Source organism: Podarcis melisellensis (genome assembly GCF_964234715.1).
Source record: "Podarcis melisellensis genome assembly, chromosome: 1".
Lineage (NCBI taxonomy): Eukaryota > Metazoa > Chordata > Lepidosauria > Squamata > Lacertidae > Podarcis > Podarcis melisellensis.
In genome coordinates, this window is record NC_138528.1 from 10,306,023 (window position 1) to 10,325,366 (window position 19,344).

At 46.4% G+C, this 19,344-nt stretch overlaps 1 protein-coding gene across 7 annotated transcripts in view; it reads left to right on the plus strand.

Moving 5' to 3' along the window:
* The window catches only part of SYNE2 (spectrin repeat containing nuclear envelope protein 2), a 240,313-nt gene that overhangs the window by 92,676 nt on the left and 128,293 nt on the right, over positions 1–19,344 (plus strand). For 5 of the 7 annotated variants that reach the window (XM_081908040.1, XM_081908039.1, XM_081908045.1 and 2 more), the window contains exons 40-48: positions 1,354–1,523; positions 1,854–2,082; positions 4,336–4,470; positions 7,052–7,318; positions 10,886–11,041; positions 12,114–12,400; positions 13,689–15,768; positions 16,726–17,039; positions 18,753–18,897. In XM_081908040.1, coding sequence (XP_081764166.1) covers positions 1,354–1,523; positions 1,854–2,082; positions 4,336–4,470; positions 7,052–7,318; positions 10,886–11,041; positions 12,114–12,400; positions 13,689–15,768; positions 16,726–17,039; positions 18,753–18,897 — 3,783 coding nt within the window. Of the gene's footprint in view, positions 1–1,353; positions 1,524–1,853; positions 2,087–4,335; positions 4,471–7,051; positions 7,319–10,885; positions 11,042–12,113; positions 12,401–13,688; positions 15,769–16,725; positions 17,040–18,752; positions 18,898–19,344 lie in introns of all 7 variants that reach the window. The other 2 variants (XM_081908043.1, XM_081908041.1) reach the window with 2 other exon arrangements.

The following is a 19,344-nucleotide window of genomic DNA, read 5'->3' on the forward strand; positions in this document are numbered from 1 at the left end:
GTTAAGAACAGTTTCAGGTTAAGAACAGACCTCCAGAACGAATTAAGTTCTTAACCCGAGGTACAGTGGTGCCCCGCAAGACGAACGCCTCGCAAGACGAAAAACCCGCTAGACGAAAGGGTTTTCCGTTTTGGAGGCGCTTTGTAAAACGAATTCCCCTATGGGGTTGCTTCGCAAGACGAAAAAAATCTTGCATCCCCCCGCGGGTTTTTTCCGCTTTTTTCGCCCTTTTCTTAAGCCGCTAAGCCGCTTATCAGCTGTTCCGCTGATAAGCCGCTTAACAGCTGATCGCTGGAAGCCGCTTGACAGCTGTAGCGCTAATCCGCTAAGCTGTCAATGGGCTTGCTTCGCAAGACGAAAAAACCGCTATACGAAGAGCCTCACGGAACGGATTAATTTCGTCTTGCGAGGCACCACTGTACCACTGTACTGCTAAATCACTCTTGAGAATTGTAGCATTTACGAACTGACGTAGTTACCGTAATTCCTGTAGGACACCCTGCCCATAATTACAAAAGGAATGTTGTAAGTCTGCTGAGGGCAGCAAAGTCCCCTCCTGCATTTTTGTTTTTAGAATGGAAACACCCACCCCATCGCCCAAATGTTCTTTGGTTGCACCCATCCCCTGAAGATTAGTCCAGTTTTTGGTGCGGGTATTCTTCCTCCCCACCCAAAACACTAAAAAAGTTTTGGGCCAAATACTTTAGCTTAGCAGTAGCACCAGCATTCCAAAGAATGCTTTAATGTTTTAAATTCAGAGTGAGCTTCCCCCCACCCCCCGCCCCAATATTCCTTTTCCATTTCTTCATCTTTTTCTTCCATTCTTTTGCCATCTTTTTCTTCCATTCATGAACCACTTGGCAACCGGGCTGCAGTAGCATCTAACTTATACGCTATGGCTCTTTATTGTAGCTACAACATTAAAAGGTAAAGGGACCCCTGACCATTAGGTCCAGACGTGACCGACGCTGGGGTTGCGGCGCTCATCTCGCTTTATTGACTGAGGGAGCCAGCTTCTGGGTCATGTGGCCAGCATGACTAAGCCGCTTCTGGCAAACCAGAGCAGCGCACGGAAACGCCGTTTTCCTTCCCGCCGGAGCGGTACCTATTGATCTACTTGCACTTTGACGTGCTTTCGAACTGCTAGGTTGGCAGGAGCAGGGACCGGGCAACGGGAGCTCACCCCGTCGCGGGGATTCGAACCGCCGACCTTCTGATCGGCACGTCCTAGGCTCTGTGGTTTAACCCACAGCGCCACCCGCGTCCCTCGCAGCTACAACATTAGGCTTAACCTAAAAAGCAAAACAAGTGTGTGTGGAACCAGTTACCCCCATGCTGTTTCTTACAACACAGGAGATTCTACAGCTGAAAGAGGAGGGTGATGCTAAACTACAAAATATTGTCTGCCTTGGGGAACACGTGAAGAGCAAGAATGGGAGCAAGAATCTCGCTGTTGAGCATATGATTTCTGATGTCCGAAACCAGTGGGAGAACACCATTCAAATGGCCAGAGGATATCTAAGGTAGGGAACATGGAGAGGTTACATGGACCGCACAAGGAAATATGTCATACGATTGAAAGAGATGGTGGAGCTGTATCTCTTGCTTCTTGTTCCCTGGCAGAAAATATTCTTACTCAGGAATTAGAGGTCTCTGAGATGGTAAACATGTATCAGGGCCAATACCCAACTCTGTCTCATGTATAGGCTGTCAGATTGCATTTCTTAGTGCAGGAAGTATTGATCTGATGTGTAGAGATCTTCCCTATTTTAATTTATTCAAGAGGGTTCTGGAAGCTTCTCTGTGTGAACGAAACAAGCAGGAGGTTCATGATATTTGGGTTATTCCTTCAGAGAGGCTGAGCGCATGAAAGACGAGAAGGCTGAGCCACAGACTAAACGGAAGAAGAAAGCAAAACTTGGCTGTGTGGAAGAACAAGAGGCCGGGAACATCCAGAGTACTGCGCTCAGACATGACGGGCAGATCCAAGAGAAAGCAGATGCAGAGGAACTGCTGATCTCATTTGATGCTCCTGATATCAGCCTGATGGAAGTGCTTGGTGGAAGCCAGAAAGGAGGATCAGTAAGTGTTATGGGATGGAATGTGTGCCCACTACAAAGGGAAATCAGAGTAGCCTCTCTCTCTCTCCCTCTCTGTCTCTCTGAGCTCTGGTTGAGTTCAGTTTTCATGGGCTGGAGGGAAAAGACGAGATTCCTAGAGGACAGGCTTCCATATCCCTTCTTTTCCTCTAATGCAGTGGTTCTCAACCTGTGGGTCCCCAGATGTTGTTGGACTACAACTCCCATCATCCCTGAGCTTGGGCCTTGCTAGCTAGGGGTGATGGGAGTTGTAGTTCAACAACATCTGGGGATCCACAGGTTGAGAAAGGCTGCCTAGTGCAAACCTATATCAAAAGATCCACTGGTCATTTGACCTAGTGCCTCCACCCACTTGAGGGATTGCCTTGCCCACTTGGCCCCTTGGACCTGCAGAACTGGCACTTCTGCAGGTGCCACATAATATTTGTTCTGCAATGGTAAGAAATCAATCTTTGGGTGTGGCGAACCCTGTTCTTTGGAACTCCTTGCACCATCCCATCAGGAAGGTGCCTTCACTGTCCTCTTTTTCAATGCCTGCTAAAAGCATTGGTGTCCAGGCAACCCTGTCCATCTGATTTTAGCTTATTGTAGATTTTGTTAGGGGCGTGGGTGGCGCTGTGGGTTAAACCACAGAGCCTAGGACTTGCCGATCAGAAGGTCAACGGTTCAAATCCCCGCCACGGGGTGAGCTCCCGTTGCTCAGTCCCGGCTCCTGCCAACCTAGCAGTTCAAAAGCACGTCAAAGTGCAAGTAGATAAATAGGTACCGCTCCAGCGAGAAGGTAAACGGCATTTCCGTGCGCTGCTCTGGTTCGCCAGAAGCGGCTTAGTCATGCTGGCCACATGACCCGGAAGCTTTATGCCGGCTCCCTCGGCCAATAAAGCGAGATGAGCGCCGCAACCCCAGGGGTCCCTTTACCTTTAGATTTGGGTGATTTTTTTGAATTACTGTTTTTAACTCTGTCTTAATGGTCAATTTTAATATTTGTTTTGCTATTATTATTTTTGCAAGCCACTCAGAGGTTCTGTTTACAATCACAAAAAAGTGTGTTTTGTTGTTAAATAAAATGCAAAATAGTCTCCCATCTTTGGAGGTGAAGCAAGAGAGAGAGGTGACCACAGGAAATAGTCTTCTTGCTGTGCCGGTGGACTTTTCTCTGCAGAGAGGCTCCATGGTACCAAACCTTATGTCTTTTCTGGCATCAGATTTTTCTTTGTTTGGTCCATTTAGCCTATTGTATCTATTTTTGTGTTCTAGTCATTGTGCATCATGCTTAACATAAGTTTAGTGCCTCAGGTTCACATGCTGCTCCCTTTCTTTCATGCAGCTCAGAGGAGGAGATAGGAAGTTTCCACTTTGTTTAGCCATGGTTTGTCATGCTGACTGACCTAAGAAACCGTGGCTTACATTAACTATGCTTTGCTTGAAGCAAGGTTGACTTGAAGCTCAAAAGCAAAGTGTCACGCCAACATGACCATTCCTCACCTGCCAACTGTAAGGTGCAAGATATTGGGAAAGGATTCTTTTTGAAGAACTTGGGGCCCAAGCAATTTAGGACCTTATGTGCTAGTACTAATACCTGAATTGGGAATAGGGCATTGCAATATGAGAATTGGGTGTTGCAAAAGTGTAACTTGTTAGGCAATGATCAGGCGAAATCACAATCACCTAGTCAGAGTTGGAGATGTTTAGATTTGTACTACAGTGGTACCTGGGGTTACATACGCTTCAGGTTACGTACGCTTCAGGTTACAGACTCCGCTAACCCAGAAATAGTGCTTCAGGTTAAGAACTTTGCTTCAGGATGAGAACAGAAATCGTGCTGCGGCGGCAGCGGGAGGCCCCATTAGCTAAAGCAGTGCTTCAGGTTAAGAACAGTTTCAGGTTAAGAACGGACCTCCGGAATGAATTAAGTACTTAACCTGAGGTACCACTGTATACTACCAGTGTGAAACGGGGTTTGGCCACATCCCACAAAAAAGTTGAGTGGGTTGCAAACCTAATGTTTGAAAAATAGATGAATAAAAATACTGTTCATTCTTGCTTTTGACTCAATCTCCCAGTTGCATTCCACTGGCAAGGAATTGCTGACAATGATTTTTATTATTTTTTGCTTGTGCCTTAATAATTCTAGACTCCTCTCCCTTGTCATACCTAGTTGATATGATGATTATCCTGCCTTTTTGCTGCCGGTTCTTCGTGGACTTTAATTCTCTCATTTTCTTGTCACCCAAAGAAGGAATCCTTTAGAGAGAACAATCAAATGGAAGGAGGAGCTCCGCCGCTTTTCCAGGAATGGCTGACAAATTATGAGCAATTGTCAAGTCCTGTATCAGCTGACATTGGAGAGGAACCAGCTGTGGTTGTTACGGTAACTCAAGTTTGTGCTGCATATCAAACTGTTGACCTCTGGCAGTTTGGGACTACAATTCCCATCGGCCCCAGCCTGCACAATCGCGAAGGAGCAGGCACACATTGTTCTTCTTCTGCTGCTGCTGGGAAACAAACCATTGCCTGGTTTGCTGTGTTGCCTGAACCCCAGGCTCTTGGTTTCTTTCCCCCACACAAGCCATGAGTGATCCCTTGGCTTGGCTTGGCTTGGCTCCCTTTGTGGTTTGGCTGGAGAAAGGCAAACCATGAGCTGCCTTTAGATCACATGACAAACTGGACCGTGGCTTGTTTCTTCTGAAGCACAGCTGTAGGAGGAGTGAAGTGTGCTGCCCACAGCTTCAGCAGCATTCACTAGCACAGGGGTCAGCAATTTTTTTCAGCCGGGGGCCAGTCCACTGTCCCTCAGACCTTGTGGGGGACCGGACTATTTTTTTTTGGGGGGGATGAACGAATTCCTATGCCCCACAGATAACCCAGAGGTGCATTTTTAATAAAAGGACACATTCTACTCATGTAAAAACACCAGGCAGGCCCCACAGATAACCCAGAGGTGCATTTTAAATAAAAGGACACATTCTATAGTCACACCTTCGGTTACAGGCGCTTCAGGTTGCGCGTTTTTGGGATACCGAAACCCGGAAGTACCAGAACTGGTTACTTCTGGGTTTTGGCGCATGCGCAGAAGCTCTAAATTGCGCTTTGCGCATGCGCAGAAACACCAAATCTGCAACCCGCGTGTGCACAGATGCGGTGCTGCGGGTTGCGGACGTGCCTCCCGCATGGATCACGTTCGCAACCCGAGCGTCCACTGTACTCATGTAAAAACACGCTGATTCCTGAACCATCCGTGGGCCAGATTTAGAAGGTGATTGGGCTGGATCAGGCCCCCGGGACTTAGTTTGCCTACCTATGCACTAGCCTGCTTGTTAACAGTAAACCATCATTTTTCTATGGGCATCACATGAGTTTACGTTGCCACCTGTCGCCCAAGGCAGGAAATGTCAACAGTGTGATGCAGAAGCAACAAAAAAAAAGGGGGGGGGAGAGAACTAATGCTATTCTAGGCTGCATCAACAGAAGTATAGTCAAGAGAAGTAATAGTACTACTCCATTCTGCCTTGGTCAGACCACACATGGAATACTGTGTCCTGTTCTGGGCACTACAATTTAAGCAGGATATTGACAAGTTGAAACATGTGCAGAGGAACCTGTGATCAAGGGTCTGGAAACCAAGCCTTATGAGGAACGGTTGAAGGAGCTGGGTATGTTTAGCCTTGGAAAGAGGAGACTGAGAGGAGATATGGTGGCCATCTTCAAGTATCTCAAGTGCTATCACATGGAAGAGGGAACAAACTTGTTTTCTCCTTTTCTGGAGGGTGGGACTCGAACCCATGGCTTCAAGTTGCAAGAAAGGAGATTCTGACTAAGCGTCAGGAGAAACAGTAAGAGACAGTAAGAGCTGTTCAGCAGTGGAACCATCTCCCTCGTGAGGTGGTGGGCTCTCCATCCTTGGAGGTTTTTGTTGGTTTTCAAGCCCCCTCCATAGAGGCTGGCCCCTCTCACTGTCCTCGGAGCTTGCCTACCGGTAACCTCCTCTGGCTGATATCCAGACAGACCAGGGAGATTTTGATAGGCGACATTTTCCCAAGAGTGGGTAAAATGCACAACCCCTCCCTCCTCCTGCTTCCACAGGGGAAAGAAAAATAAGTCAGAAATCTATTTACATAATGTTTATTTCTGACATTACAGCGCTAGAGAAAAACACGTCCTTTCAGTTCAGTTCTTCCAGCAAGTCTGACAAACTTCCTGAACACGCGCAGTCAGAGGGTTTCAAGTTACACTCTTCACAAAGACTTATCCAGCCTGTGAACGTCCTGGGAAATTCTTCTTTCCCAGAGATAAGCGCATCATGTGATGTCAACAAACTGGCTGTCTGCAGCGGTGATGTTTCCATATACTGACAGTTTTTAAGCAGAGGTTGGATGGCCATGTGTCATGGATGGATGTTTTAGCTGAGATACCTGCATTGTAGGGGCTGGACTAGATAACTCTTGGGGTCCCTTCCAGTTCTATGATTCTGTGAAATGATCAGAGTTGAGTTCGAGGTAGAACCATGCTGATCGGAGGGCACCAGGTTGTCAAAGGCTGGTTTAACACGACAGGCTATTTACGCCCCTGTTTCTGCAGTCTGAGATTGTATCGGCTTTTTTAGCAGACACCTTAAACTGCTGGCTCAAAGTTCCCACTTGAAGATCCCAGGCAGCCCCACAAAGAAGTGGCAGGATTGATTAAGGCAACCAGAGAGGAACTTTTCACATTTACAAGCTTTGCAAGAGCTATAAACAAGCTCCATCCTCACAGTGACGATTCTTCTGTGCAAATTTCTGTTCCTCCGACCTTCGTCACCCCTTCGGCCTATTCTTCTTTTGCTATAGAAGTTGGTTCCATTAAGAAAGCAATTGACATTTCAGTAACTTCTGTCCCGAGAAGGTTAAGATTCCCCCCGCCCCTTCCTCTCTCTCGTCTCTCCCCACCTACCTCTCCCCATTTCTATTTATCAGGGGCTAAAAGGCAGCTTGATGGAAGCCCACAATTTCCCAGGCTCGACAGGCAAGAGTGGAAAGCCGCTGCCGAAACCGGGGCAAATGCCGCCCGATGATAATCTTCTCAATGAGCTTCAGCAGCAATCGCTTGGCTATCAAAAGAAATTGCAAGCTGCGCATTGCCGGTTGGAAGTGCCTCCAATTGCTTTGCCGTTAATGAATGGCAAAGTAATGGGGACTGACCCTGCTCCTTCGTCCATTACAAATCCATCACCAGAAAGCAAGGTAATAATCTCTGTTGTTGCACAACTTCATTGAAGGATGTTGTTAAGTGCTATTATTGAACACGGGCAGCTCTTCAGCCAATACAGCCGTTTACCTAGAGCTCCTGCAGCCTCGCACTTTCTCTCTCCGGGTTTCTAGTAGCGGAGGGAGGCAGAGGCACTGTGAACTGTAGTGCAGCCCTCCGGGTGTTAACTAAACTACAACTCCCATCCAGTTGTGTAGTGGCAAATTCAGAAGTGCACAGATGGTCACAGTCACACCCCTTCCCTTCTAAGATTAAACCGCCGTCTAAGTTTTTACAGTTATCTTATAATTATTGCAATAATAACAACAACAACAACCAGGGGTGCATTACAATGAACACTGCAGATCTCTGCGTGTGGCCTTTCAGCTAGATCTGCTATTTTCTGTGTACATCCATGGGCAGATGGTTTGGAGCACACCCAATATCTTATTTTGGAGGGGCTTCAACCTCTCTCTCTTGCTCTCTTATGCATTTTTGAAACTGAAGGAGCCCACCCCCTGCAGCAAAGTCTTGGTAGGAAGTTATGAGTTCAAAACACGCCATCATTCGTGGAAAGAGCTTGTGGATACCCAGTGAAGCTGAGCATTGGCCACTTTAGGAGAGATGAACGAAGATAGAAACTTCACGCAGTTCATAGTCAAAACCGTCAACCTTGCTCCCCAGGAGGCTGTGATTCCCACAAATTGGGTGACTTTAGAAGAGGATTAGGCAAATTTGTGGAGGGGGATAAAGCTTTCAGCAGATACCAGCCATGAGGCAGCAATCCTTTCAAATACCAGTTGCTGGGAAGGAGTTCTGCTGTGCTCATGTTTTGCTCCCTGGCGCTGTGGGTTAAACCACAGAGCCTAGGACTTGCCGATCAGAAGGTCGGCAGTTCGAATCCCCGTGACGGGGTGAGCTCCCATTGCTCGGTCCCTGCTCCTGCCAACCTAGCAGTTCAAAAGCACATCAAAGTTCAAGTAGATAAATAGGTACCACTCCAGCAGGAAGGTAAACAGCGTTTCTGTGTGCTGCTCTGGTTCGCCAGAAGCAGCTTAGTCATGCTGGCCACATGACCCGGAAGCTGTATGCCAGCTCCCTCGGCCAGTAAAGCGAGATGAGCGCCGCAACCCCAGAGTCGGCCACGATTGGACCTAATGGTCAGGGGTCCCTTTACCTTTACTTCCTATGGACATCTGGTTAGTCACTGTAAGATCCTGCAGGCTCTTCTTTTCTTCTTATATTCCTCCAGTGAATATAATGTTTAGCACCCACTCCTCAAAAGTATCGCCTACACAGCAATGAATATATTAAGCTGCTTCTATCGTTAGTATAATTAATTAGCCTGTTAAGCGTAAGAACCATACATTAGCAGCCATTACCTGACTGGCAAATATTAGTCTTCGGCTCCGCAGCTTTTTATTGTAACCACTTGCTTGAATGTGTCTCGGTTTAGTTTCTTTGTTCCTTTCTTTGATTTTGCATCCCATTTAGATAGAATTTTCCCACTTAGGTCTTTTAGCAGTTGACTGCTCTTTATGCATTTTGCAGCCTCTCTTTAGAGTGAGTGTGATGCATCTGCTTAAATGGATAAAAATTACCATAATTGCATTATCAGGGAAGATGGAAGTTTGGTGTGGTTATGTTCAGTTTTGCATGTGAATGCAAACTCTCCCTGGTCTTGCTTCATATTCCCTTCCTCTTTTCTAATCCTTTGGCATTCTTCATTATCAGGGATTCTTATTTATTGATAGTATTATTTACCTGCACCCTCGTACCTGGTGTTGCTTAGGAGTTCTAAGAAACAAATAAAAATTCTGCAGTTTTTCAGCCAGTGATTAAAGACCAATGATGTCTGAAGAGGTGTCCAAATGTAGAGCAAATAAACAACTTTACAAATATATAGTAAAAGGTAAAGATAAAGGACCCATGACAGTTCAGTCGCGAACAATTCTGGGGTTGCAGTGCTCATCTCGCTTTACTGGCCGAGGGAGCTGATATTTGTCTGCAGACAGTTTTTCTGGGTCATGTGGCGAAACCAGAGCAGCGCATGGAAACGCCATTTCCCTTCCCGCCAGAGTGGTACCTATTTATCTACTTGCACTTTGACGTGCTTTCGAACTGCTAGGTTGGCAGGAGCAAGGACAAAGCAACGGGAGCTCACCCCGTCTAAGGGATTTGAACTGCCAACCTTCTGATCGGCAAGCCCTAGACTCTGTGGTTTAGACCACAGCACCACCCACGCCCTTATATATATAGTAGGTACAGTCAAACCTCAGTTGTCGAACCTAATCCGTTCCAGAAGCACGTTTGACTTCCAAAATGTTCTACAACCGAGGTTCAGCTTCTGATTGCTTGCAGGAGCTTCCTGCACTCAAGCGGAAGCCGTGTCGGACATTTGGCTTTTGAAAACCAGGACATTTACTTCCGGGTTTTCAGCGTTGGGAGCTGAAGCGTTCCAAAACGGAGGCGTTTGGGACCTGAGGTTTGACTGTACAATGCCCTTAGAATGAAGGGAGGGCAAGAAACGAATAAACAATAGTCAGGACCAAAGAGCAAGGCGGGACTGAGTCAGACCCAAAGAATGGCCAGGGACAAAAGAGACTAGCAGAGTCCAGGAGCACTTTGTCACTCTAGCAAGACTCAACTGAAACAGGAAGCACTTTATATATTTTTCCTGCCCAGGAGCATTCAGTGGGTGCAATCACTTTGGAGCCTGAAATTATTTAAGGACTATTTACAAAAACATTGCAAATTGTATGAGTGTTAAGAAAGATGCAAGATTGTAAATAACATGGCACCACTAAGCTAGTTGAAAAGATTATGAAGACAAGTGAAATTTAAGAAAAGATAAATTTTGGATAAATATTATGTCTAAATTAAGTATTTAAGGTTTGGATAAAAGTATCTAAAGCTAGGGACACAATATTGGAAAATTATAAAATAAGAATTGAAACAAGGTGATAAATTGCTGGTTAAAGTTTTATAAATCAGGAACGCAGGAACGAGAGATGTGAGGAAGTCCAAAAAGCGAAGAAAATATGGTTATTATCTAATTGATTCGGTTGTGGTATGCTTTTTGTATAAGATGTAAGTGCTTTTTCTTTTTTTCTTTTTTGTTGTTCTTTTGTTTTTTCTTCTTTATTGTATTAAGAAAATCTTTAATAAATATTTTTTTAAAAATGAAATTATTTCTCTGAGAAGCTGTTTGCTGCAGTTCACAATTCACCAGGTGGAAGAACTGCACACAGAGCCACAAGATCCCAACACTGGCTTAGGGTCTCCACTTCTTCCTCAATCCTGATTTGGAAGCACCACAGACTCCTGGGTTTTGCACAGAACCTTCAGCAAAAAATTGCTTCGCTGAATAACTGCAGCCAACACAATGCATCTAAGACAAAGGATATGACTTCTTCCCAGATCATTTGGCTTCCCACTGTGTTTGAGCCCTAGCAGTGCTTCTGTTTGAGATTAACTTCTGGGTGGATCACATAGAAATAAATGCTAAGTTGCAGAGTGAGCCAAATGAAAGCAGCGTGTTGATTACCTGTTTGTGTTTTCAGAGCTCTGAGATGGAAATGGTTTCTCAGGGGGGTCATCTTCCCGAAGACCAGGCAACTGCAGATTATGCAGAGATGGTGCAAAAGGTCAAGAAAGCGAAAATCTCGGCTGCAGAGTTAGACATTGTGTTGATGAATGGTCAACTGAGGGAAATAGAGGTATGGAAAGAAGAGATTTGGGGCTCAACCACACTTCCACTTGTTTCGCTGCTTTCCCCCGGGAAAACCCACTGTTTACCACTGAATTGGAGCCAATCACATTTTTTCCAGGTTGATGTTTGTTCTAATTTAGCAGTAAAGAGTGGGTTTTCCCAGGGAAAAGCAGTAGCAGAGCAAAAGCAAGACTGGTTTGTCCCTAGAATGCATGGGACAAGCGTAAAACTGCTTGGATCCGTGCTTTTTCTAGGCACAAGATAGGTAGGTGTGAACAAGCCCTTATTCATTCATGCTTTCATTAATCTGTGGCTACATATGAAGTGGCTACTACCCTCTCACCCTTTTGCTCCATCACATGCACATAGTGACATGGAAGCTGCTTAGGCATGGTGCAATCCTGCACCACCAAGAAGGGCATGTGCATATTCCAGCCTTCTTATTTTTGTTTTAAATTTCTATACTATGTTCCATCCAATTTGGGCTTTGGGGCAATTCGCAGAAGGGTATAAATAATGTAGTAAAGGGACCCCTGACCATTAGGTCCATTCGTGACCGACTCTGGGGTTGTGGCGCTCATCTCGCTTTATTGGCCGAGGGAGCCGGCGTACAGCTTCCGGGTCATGTGGCCAGCATGACTAAGCCGCTTCTGGCGAACCAGAGCAGCGCACGGAAACGCCATTTACCTTCCCGCCGGAGCAGTACGTATTTATCTACTTGCACTTTGATGTGCTTTCGAACTGCTAGGTGGGCAGGAGCAGGGACCGAGCTATGGGAGCTCACCCCATTGTGGGGATTCGAACCGCCGACCTTCTGGTTGGCAAGTCCTAGGCTCTGTGGTTTAACCCACAGCGCCACCCGCGTCCCTATAAATAATGTAGTACAATAACGCAAGGTTTGTTCTTGGCTTACTGGACATGGTTTGTTGGAGCAGAACAAACCATGGTCCTCAGTTCCAAAGTGATGCTGAGCCTTAGATCATGGCCTGCTTCTTCTGTATGCTAGAGAGGAGGAGCAAAATGGTGTGAGATTAGCAAGTATGTCTTACTAAAACCTCTCTTCCTGGTCTTCTGACTAGAATTTGTGCGCTCTACTGGAAAGGCAAAACTCTGCCAGAAAACAGAGAGCCAAAACTTCTTCGTTGCGGGAAGGAGAACGCTTGACCGCTGCAGAAGGAAGTGGCTCAGTTGTGCCAGATTCAGACAGCGTGGCGGCATCTAGTTGGGACAAGCTACTGCAGGATATAATGTCTGCTAAAAAGGCCAGGCAGGCGCAGCTTCATTTACTGAATAATTACCAAGCATGTCTCACCGAGGTCCAGTCTTCAATGAAACGTTTTTCGGAGGAAAGAGAAAACCTAAAAATGTGAGTACATGGGGCAGATTTCTATATCACCTAGACCAACTTGCCGGATGCAGTAGTGGAACACAGTCTCTGCCGGCAGGAGCTGCTAGGCTCGATCTCTGCTGTTTCCACTTAAAGGATAAGGCAGATCACTGCCTCTTAAGACGGGTCAGGAGATCTTTCTGCCTTAGCATAGGACTGGGTAAAACATGAATGGCGGCGATCTTTTCAGTGGTGTTGCACTTGGGCACTTGGATTTTGTACCTTCTTATCAAAAACTAAATGTAAAACCTGACATCCTAAGTAATTGCAACTGGGGGAAGGTGTGTATTTCAACTGATTAATAAACGTTTAATTGACTTGTTTACTTGAGTCTTTGACTAAGGCTTCAGTCCTAGCCATGCAAGACTAAAATTCCATACAAATTGGGCCTTTGGTATCTAGTTAGTGGTAAGGTAAAGGTAAAGGGACCCCTAACTGTTAGGTCCAGTCGTGACCGACTCTGGGGTTGCGCGCTCATCTCGCTCTATAGGCCGAGGGAGCCGGCATACAGCTTCCGGGTCATGTGGCCAGCAGCGAACCAGAGCAGCGCACCGAAACGCCGTTTACCTTCCCGCTGGAGCGGTACCTATTTATCTACTTGCACTTTGATGTGCTTTTGAACTGCTCACCCCGTTGTGGGGATTCAAACCGCTGACCTTCTGATCGGCAAGTCCTAGGCTCTGTGGTTTAACCCACAGCGCCACCCGCGTCCCCTAGTTAGTGGTAGGGGTGGGAAAATCCATATTTTGGTTTCTCACCCCTCCTTAAATCCACTTCTCCATAATTCTAAATCCATTCACACTATTTATTTATTTTTTAAAAAGGTCCTCTTGAGCATTCACCAGCATTTTAGTGTGAATTTCTCTTCACGTAGCACATGTTTATATTCAAAATTTGCCGAATATGCACATTTTTTCCAAAGCATATTTCCCCTAGTGTAATGTTTTTGTGTGTGTTACTTTTGCTAAATGGTGTATTTTTATATAGACCTTGCCACAGTATATGCCTTATTGTATATGTGTATTGCTTGGGTGGAGAACTACATTGTGAAATTGGAAGGATGGCTCACTTTTGATTCATGTATTGTTCTGGAGAGTGAAAATCAGTTTAGGTTGACTTTTAAATGCAAACTGGACAGAATTTCTCGCTGATCTCTAGCTACTGCCTGTGAAATATAGCTCTGAGTAGCTTGTTTAGCTGGTATGCTTTGAGCAAAACAGCCTTTCAAAATGTTAGATTTTTACTCCTTTTTTCTTTCTTCCGAAAGGGTACCCCTGTCAGAAGACACAGTTCTCCTGGAGAATATCCAGAAATGCTTTGATTCTATACAAAAAGGGAGGATCCTTTTGCAAAAGCTGAAGGCTGAACAAGGAAACCTATCTAGACACCTAACCAGGATGGACAAGGAGTTAATCCAAAGCCAGGTGTCCCAGATAGACCAGTGGTGGAAACAAATGGAAGACACACTTAAAAGGAAGCAGATCCGGGTTGCAGCACAAGCCAATGAGTTTAAGGTTTTCATGGGAAAAGCACAGGAGCTCCAAAAGCTGCTGCAGCAGCAGCACTGTTTGCGAACAGGCGTGGACACCCACAACCAAGCACACTCGGCGTTGATGGCCACAGAGTTACAAACGCTTAAAAATAGTGTTTCTGTGTTCAAAAGTAGTGCTGAGATGCAGATGAAGAGGATGTGGACCGACACAGGGAAGAGAGCTCTGGAAAGCGCAATAAATGATTTGCAGACTCGAGTGGAGGAACTGGAGCAGCTGACCCCTACGGAAGATGCCCGGAGAAGTGGCCGTTATCCTCAGGCATATGACCTCACAAAGAAGATTGAAGAGGCTGTTTTGTGGGCCAGAGTCTTGTTGCTCCACCTGGACGGGAAGGCAGCACTTTTCCTAGACGATCTGTTGTTGGAAATCAAAAGCTGCAAGGTTCTGATCGGGGCTGCCGAGGAGAAAAAGGCAGGTGTCGTGCAACTGGTGGCCGAAGCACAGCGCATTGCTCCCCAGTTGGAATCAGGCGAAGCTTCTGCCCTCGCCCTCCTTTCTGACCAGTTGCAAGCCTGCTACAAAGACCTTGTTCCGAAATTAATTGAGCGGTTGGAGCAGCTGGAATCTGAGCTCGGAAAGAGACGGCAGCTTTTTGCAGACACCGAAAAATTGCAAGCAAAACTTAAAGAAGCAGAGAGGATATCCAAGCCAGGTACCGGTGACACAAGCCTGAAGTCAGAAATGGACCATTGGCATGCCGTCGTAGAAAAGTCTGCAAAGGAGATAGAGGAAGCAAAAGGTATTGTAGATGCATCCCCTCAGGGGCTAAATGTATTTGAGCAGTTGTTTCTCAATGACTTATTGAGAAGCCTCCAGAGCAGAACTGAAAGAGCTCACAGGCTAAACCAGATTCATCGCCACGCAGTAGAAAACAAGGTGGATGCCTATGAAAAAGTCACAAGGACGCTGATGTCATTGGAGCAGGATCTATGCAGCCTCCAGCGTGAGGAATTGGAACTGGACCAGGCAGGTGTGGACCAAGACATTAAGGGTAAATTGTTTGTGCTTAAAGAGAGAGCAGTAGCCATCCAGTCAGGTTTGTTGCACTTAGAAAAGTACAAGGAGATTTGGGAATGCCTGCATCTGAAATGGGATGTACCGGACCTTGAGAAAATGCAAGGCGAGTCTTGCAAGCTGAAACGTAAGCTTGAGCAGAGGCTTAACTGTTCTGCGGAGGGCGACGGGCGTAGAACGGCACTCTCAGAAGTCGAGGCTCTCATCTCCATTATACAGAAACACTGTGATGTTTTGAAAGATTGCTCCGACTCTATTGCCTCTGAAACCAGTCCGATGTCAGAAAAGACTTTAAGTTGGAAAGTGCAGCATGCCAGGCACTTAACTCAGGAGGCACTCAGACTGCTAGGCAAAAGCGAGGACTTTGGTCCTTCTATCAAGGAGGCCAAGATGCAGCAAGTAAAGAGCTTGGGCGTGAAAATAGATGGGCTGGCACAAGTGATCCAATCTAAGATACTGGCTGTTCAAGAAAAATGCGGACACGAGCAAGGTTTCCAGAGCAAGCTGGGTCACAGTTTAGCAGCTTTAAAGCAAATTAAATCTGAACTCCAGCAGCCCATTCTACTTGACTTGGAAACACAGACGATCCGATGTGAAAATATGTATTGTAAAGTGATTGAAGATGCTGCAGAAGTAGAATCTCGCGCTGCTGAAGATTTAATTAATAGAAAGAGGGGGTCTCAGGAAGGACAACCTTCCCTCCCTGATAGTTTGCAGAGGGAACTGGATGAACTGCAAAGCCTGAAAGTACAGCTGAAATCTGACATTGCCACACGTAAAGTGAGTAATCCCAGATATCTTGTTTACCTGTTGGCCTTTCCGCTGAGATTCTTTCTGCTGAGGCAGATCTCTGGCCTACCCTGCTTTTGGCTCCTCTGGCCTACTCTAGATTAGTGCTGGTCTTCTCTGAGCAGCAACAGCTTCTAGTAACAGACTGCCTGACAGGCCTTCAAATGGGGGTCTGTCCTCTATAAAGTAGGAGATGTGACCACATGGGAGTCCCTAAGTGGAATATTCACCTGTCACACATCTTTTACCTGTCACCATCTCTAACATTTGAGATGCCCGATGAAGAGTTTGATGAGTGGCAGGTTACAGTAGCAAAGGGATTCTTGACTGCTGGGGTTTGTATGCATGTTTCCCATGCTGTTTTTATTTGTCTTGGTTTTTCACTTTAGTGAGCCACATTGAAGATTAATTGTCATTTTTCCTATTGTTTGCTGAGCCAGGGGCCAGACAGAAGCATACCACCGGAAAGGCAGGCCCAGCTAAGCAAAAGTTCGTGTCCAGCCTCTTATGAGGTGTTAGCCAGCACAATTAAATCTACTACCACGAGGATTTCTAGGTTTTGGGGCCACCACTGAAAAGGCCTTCCTACTAGTTAGACGTTAACTCAGGGGTCGGCAACCTGTTGCCCATAGGCTACAAGCGGCCCATGGAGGTCATTTAAATGACCCATGAGCCACCCCCGAACCGAGCTATTTGCTTGGCAAGTCCCCGCGATCCAGCCCACGAAGCGATCTCCGTGGGAGTGAACTGGCTCAGGCAAACCTTGCTGGCCCCTGCATTAACTTAATCTCTGAAATGGACTTAATCTGGAGCCCAGCTATATTGGCAGGTCTTATCACATCAGGGCAGAGTAGCATATGAAATAAAAGGTGTGTCTTTTTCACCCATGCAATCTTGTGGCATTTTTTTCGTTGCCTTTAAAAAATACAATTTTGTTAACCTGTGCAGAGTGCCTTAAGTGAAGCCTTTGGGACTGTGGAGTCTTACAGAGAAGCTGTCCGAAGGGCTTCCGACCTCCTCAGCCAGCGTGAGGCCCTTTTCTGCACTCCTCTGGATGAGCTAGAAGAGCCCAGCCTCCTCTCTCGCCAGAGACAAGAAGAACTTGAGTCTGCGATGTCGCAAGTAGAAGCGCTCACCTCCGCGATGGAAAGCATAGTCGAACCACAGACCAAACTGCAACTGGAAAAAACCCTTGGCGATCTTGTTTCTAAGAGTTTGATAGCAAGAGAGCAGGAGCAGAAGAGAAAATCTTATCTGCAGAGGTAGGTAGTCGGTTCTCATTGCTTTAGAAAGCTGGCTAGTGGAGAGTTGAAGCAAGGAGTGGGGGCACGGGAACCTTTTCACACTGAGGGCCACATGTGATTGGTAATAATAATAATAATAATAATAATAATAATAATAATAATAATAATAATGATAATTTATTTGTACCCCACCCATCTAGCTGGGTTTCCCCAGCCACTCTGGGTGGCTTCCAACAAAGAATAAAAAGACATTAAAATGTCACACATTAAAAACTTCCCTGAACAGGGCTGCCTTCAGATGTCTTCTGAATGTCAGGTAGTTGTTTATCTCTTTGACATCTGGTGGGAGAGCGTTCCACAGGGCGGGCGCCACTACCGAGAAGACCCTCTGCCTGGTTCCCTGTAGATTTGCTTCTCACAATGAGGGAACCGCCAGAAGGCCCTCAGCACTGGACCTCAGTGTCCTGGCAGAACGATGGGGGTGGAGACGCTCCTTCAGATATACTGGGCCGAGGCCATTTAGGGCTTTAAAGGTCAGCACCAACACTTTGAATTGTGCTCAGAAACGTACTGGGAGCCAATGTAGGTCTTTCAAGGCCTGTGTTATGTGGTCTTGGCGGCCACCCTCAGTCACCAGTCTAGCTGGTACATGGGGCCAGAGGTAAACATGGGCAGAGCAATAAATGTGAATTGCTGGTTTCTACATGCACCACCCCGCTCTCTAAATCTCATCAATCTAGGCAAGCAGGAGGCATTCTTATCGGGGTTCAAGGAAACATTCATTGTGCAAACAAGGGCCAGTGGGGGGTGTAGCCTGTGGTGCTTTGGGGCCCTGGACCCCACATTCTTCACCCCTGCTGTAATATAATCCTGGGCAGGGGTAGTACTTCTGGTAGGGGACATGTTATGCTCCTTCTAGGACAGTGTCTCCACTTTTGGCACCCACTCTGCACTTAGCTCTCACCTGGGACTCCTAGAAGCTGTCAGCATGCAACAGCGGCCACACCCCGGGAATGGCTTCGACTGGCCGGCTAAACCAGGTGAAGGTAACCGATGGGTCTCAAGTCCTTGGTGAGTTAGGAACTTTTCCCTGCATGCGAAGACAGGCTCTGTCAGATCGAACGGACAAGAACCAATAGGGGGTTCAGTGGTCAAGAAGGCGGTTTCTGCACATGCTGTAGAGCAGGCATAGGCAAACTTGGCCCTCCAGATATTTTGGGACTACAACTCCCATCATCCCCATGGCCAACAGGACCAGTGGTCAGGGATGATGGGAATTGTAGTCTCAAACCACCTGGAGGGCTGAGTTTGCCTATGCCTGCTGTAGAGGGGCAGGTGGGGCTCGCCTACCTGGGAAGGTAGCCAACCTAGAAGCAGGAAAACTCTGACTCTAAACCTCCAGTGCCTTGTGGGGTATCTTTGGTAGAAGAAAAAACTAAGGAGTAAACCCTACAGAAGGAATGCGGGTGGCGCTGTGGGTTAAACCAAGAACGAGCCAGCTGTTGGTTAAGAGAAATTGTTGAAAATCACGTATCCTGTCTTGCATCAGCAGAAGTCTTGCATCAGCAAAGCCGCCACTGGATAATAATATATATATTTTTAAAAAATATCTTCTGTTTATACATTTAGTTTGTGCCACTGGTTATAACCTTTGGGCTGATCTTTCCACGACTGGAGAAAAAAAATATGGGTGTGTTTTGATTGCTTTGTTTAATGTTGTTGCGTTCACAGATGCTTGGAAAAATACAACCGCTTCAGAAAATCCAAAGAGGTGCTACATGTTAATCTCAACGACGCGGAAAGGGTGCTTCAGAAATCTTTGTACCACATTCCTGTGTCTTATAAAGAAGCTTTAGAGCAGTCGGAACAAAGCAAGGTGAGAATAATCTTCACCGCAGTGGCGTGTTTTTATGATCGTAAATTTTTGCAGTCCTCAAAGCACTTCACACGTACACCCACCCACAGTGTAAAGAATCTTTAACAATAATCCTATGAAGCAGCTCACTGTTATGGCTAAACATAGATGCAGCAGCAGCAGCAGCAAGTCGTATGTTTTAACAGAAAGCAAGTGGCTGCGAGAGCCTTTAGTCCATTCTGTGCCCCCACACAATAGCTGCGGAATGTACAACTTTAGACAGCCATTTGCTGCTTAAATTGGCCCCCTTGGGAGGCGGTTATGGGATGGGTATTAGTCATAACCAGGGGTTGGCAAAGTTTTTGTGGCTTGGGCCGGTTCACAGTCCCATAGACGCCGCAATGGGCCAGAGTGCATGTGCACATATGCGCAAACGCTATTTCCGGCGCGGAGGAGGCGTGTGCACGG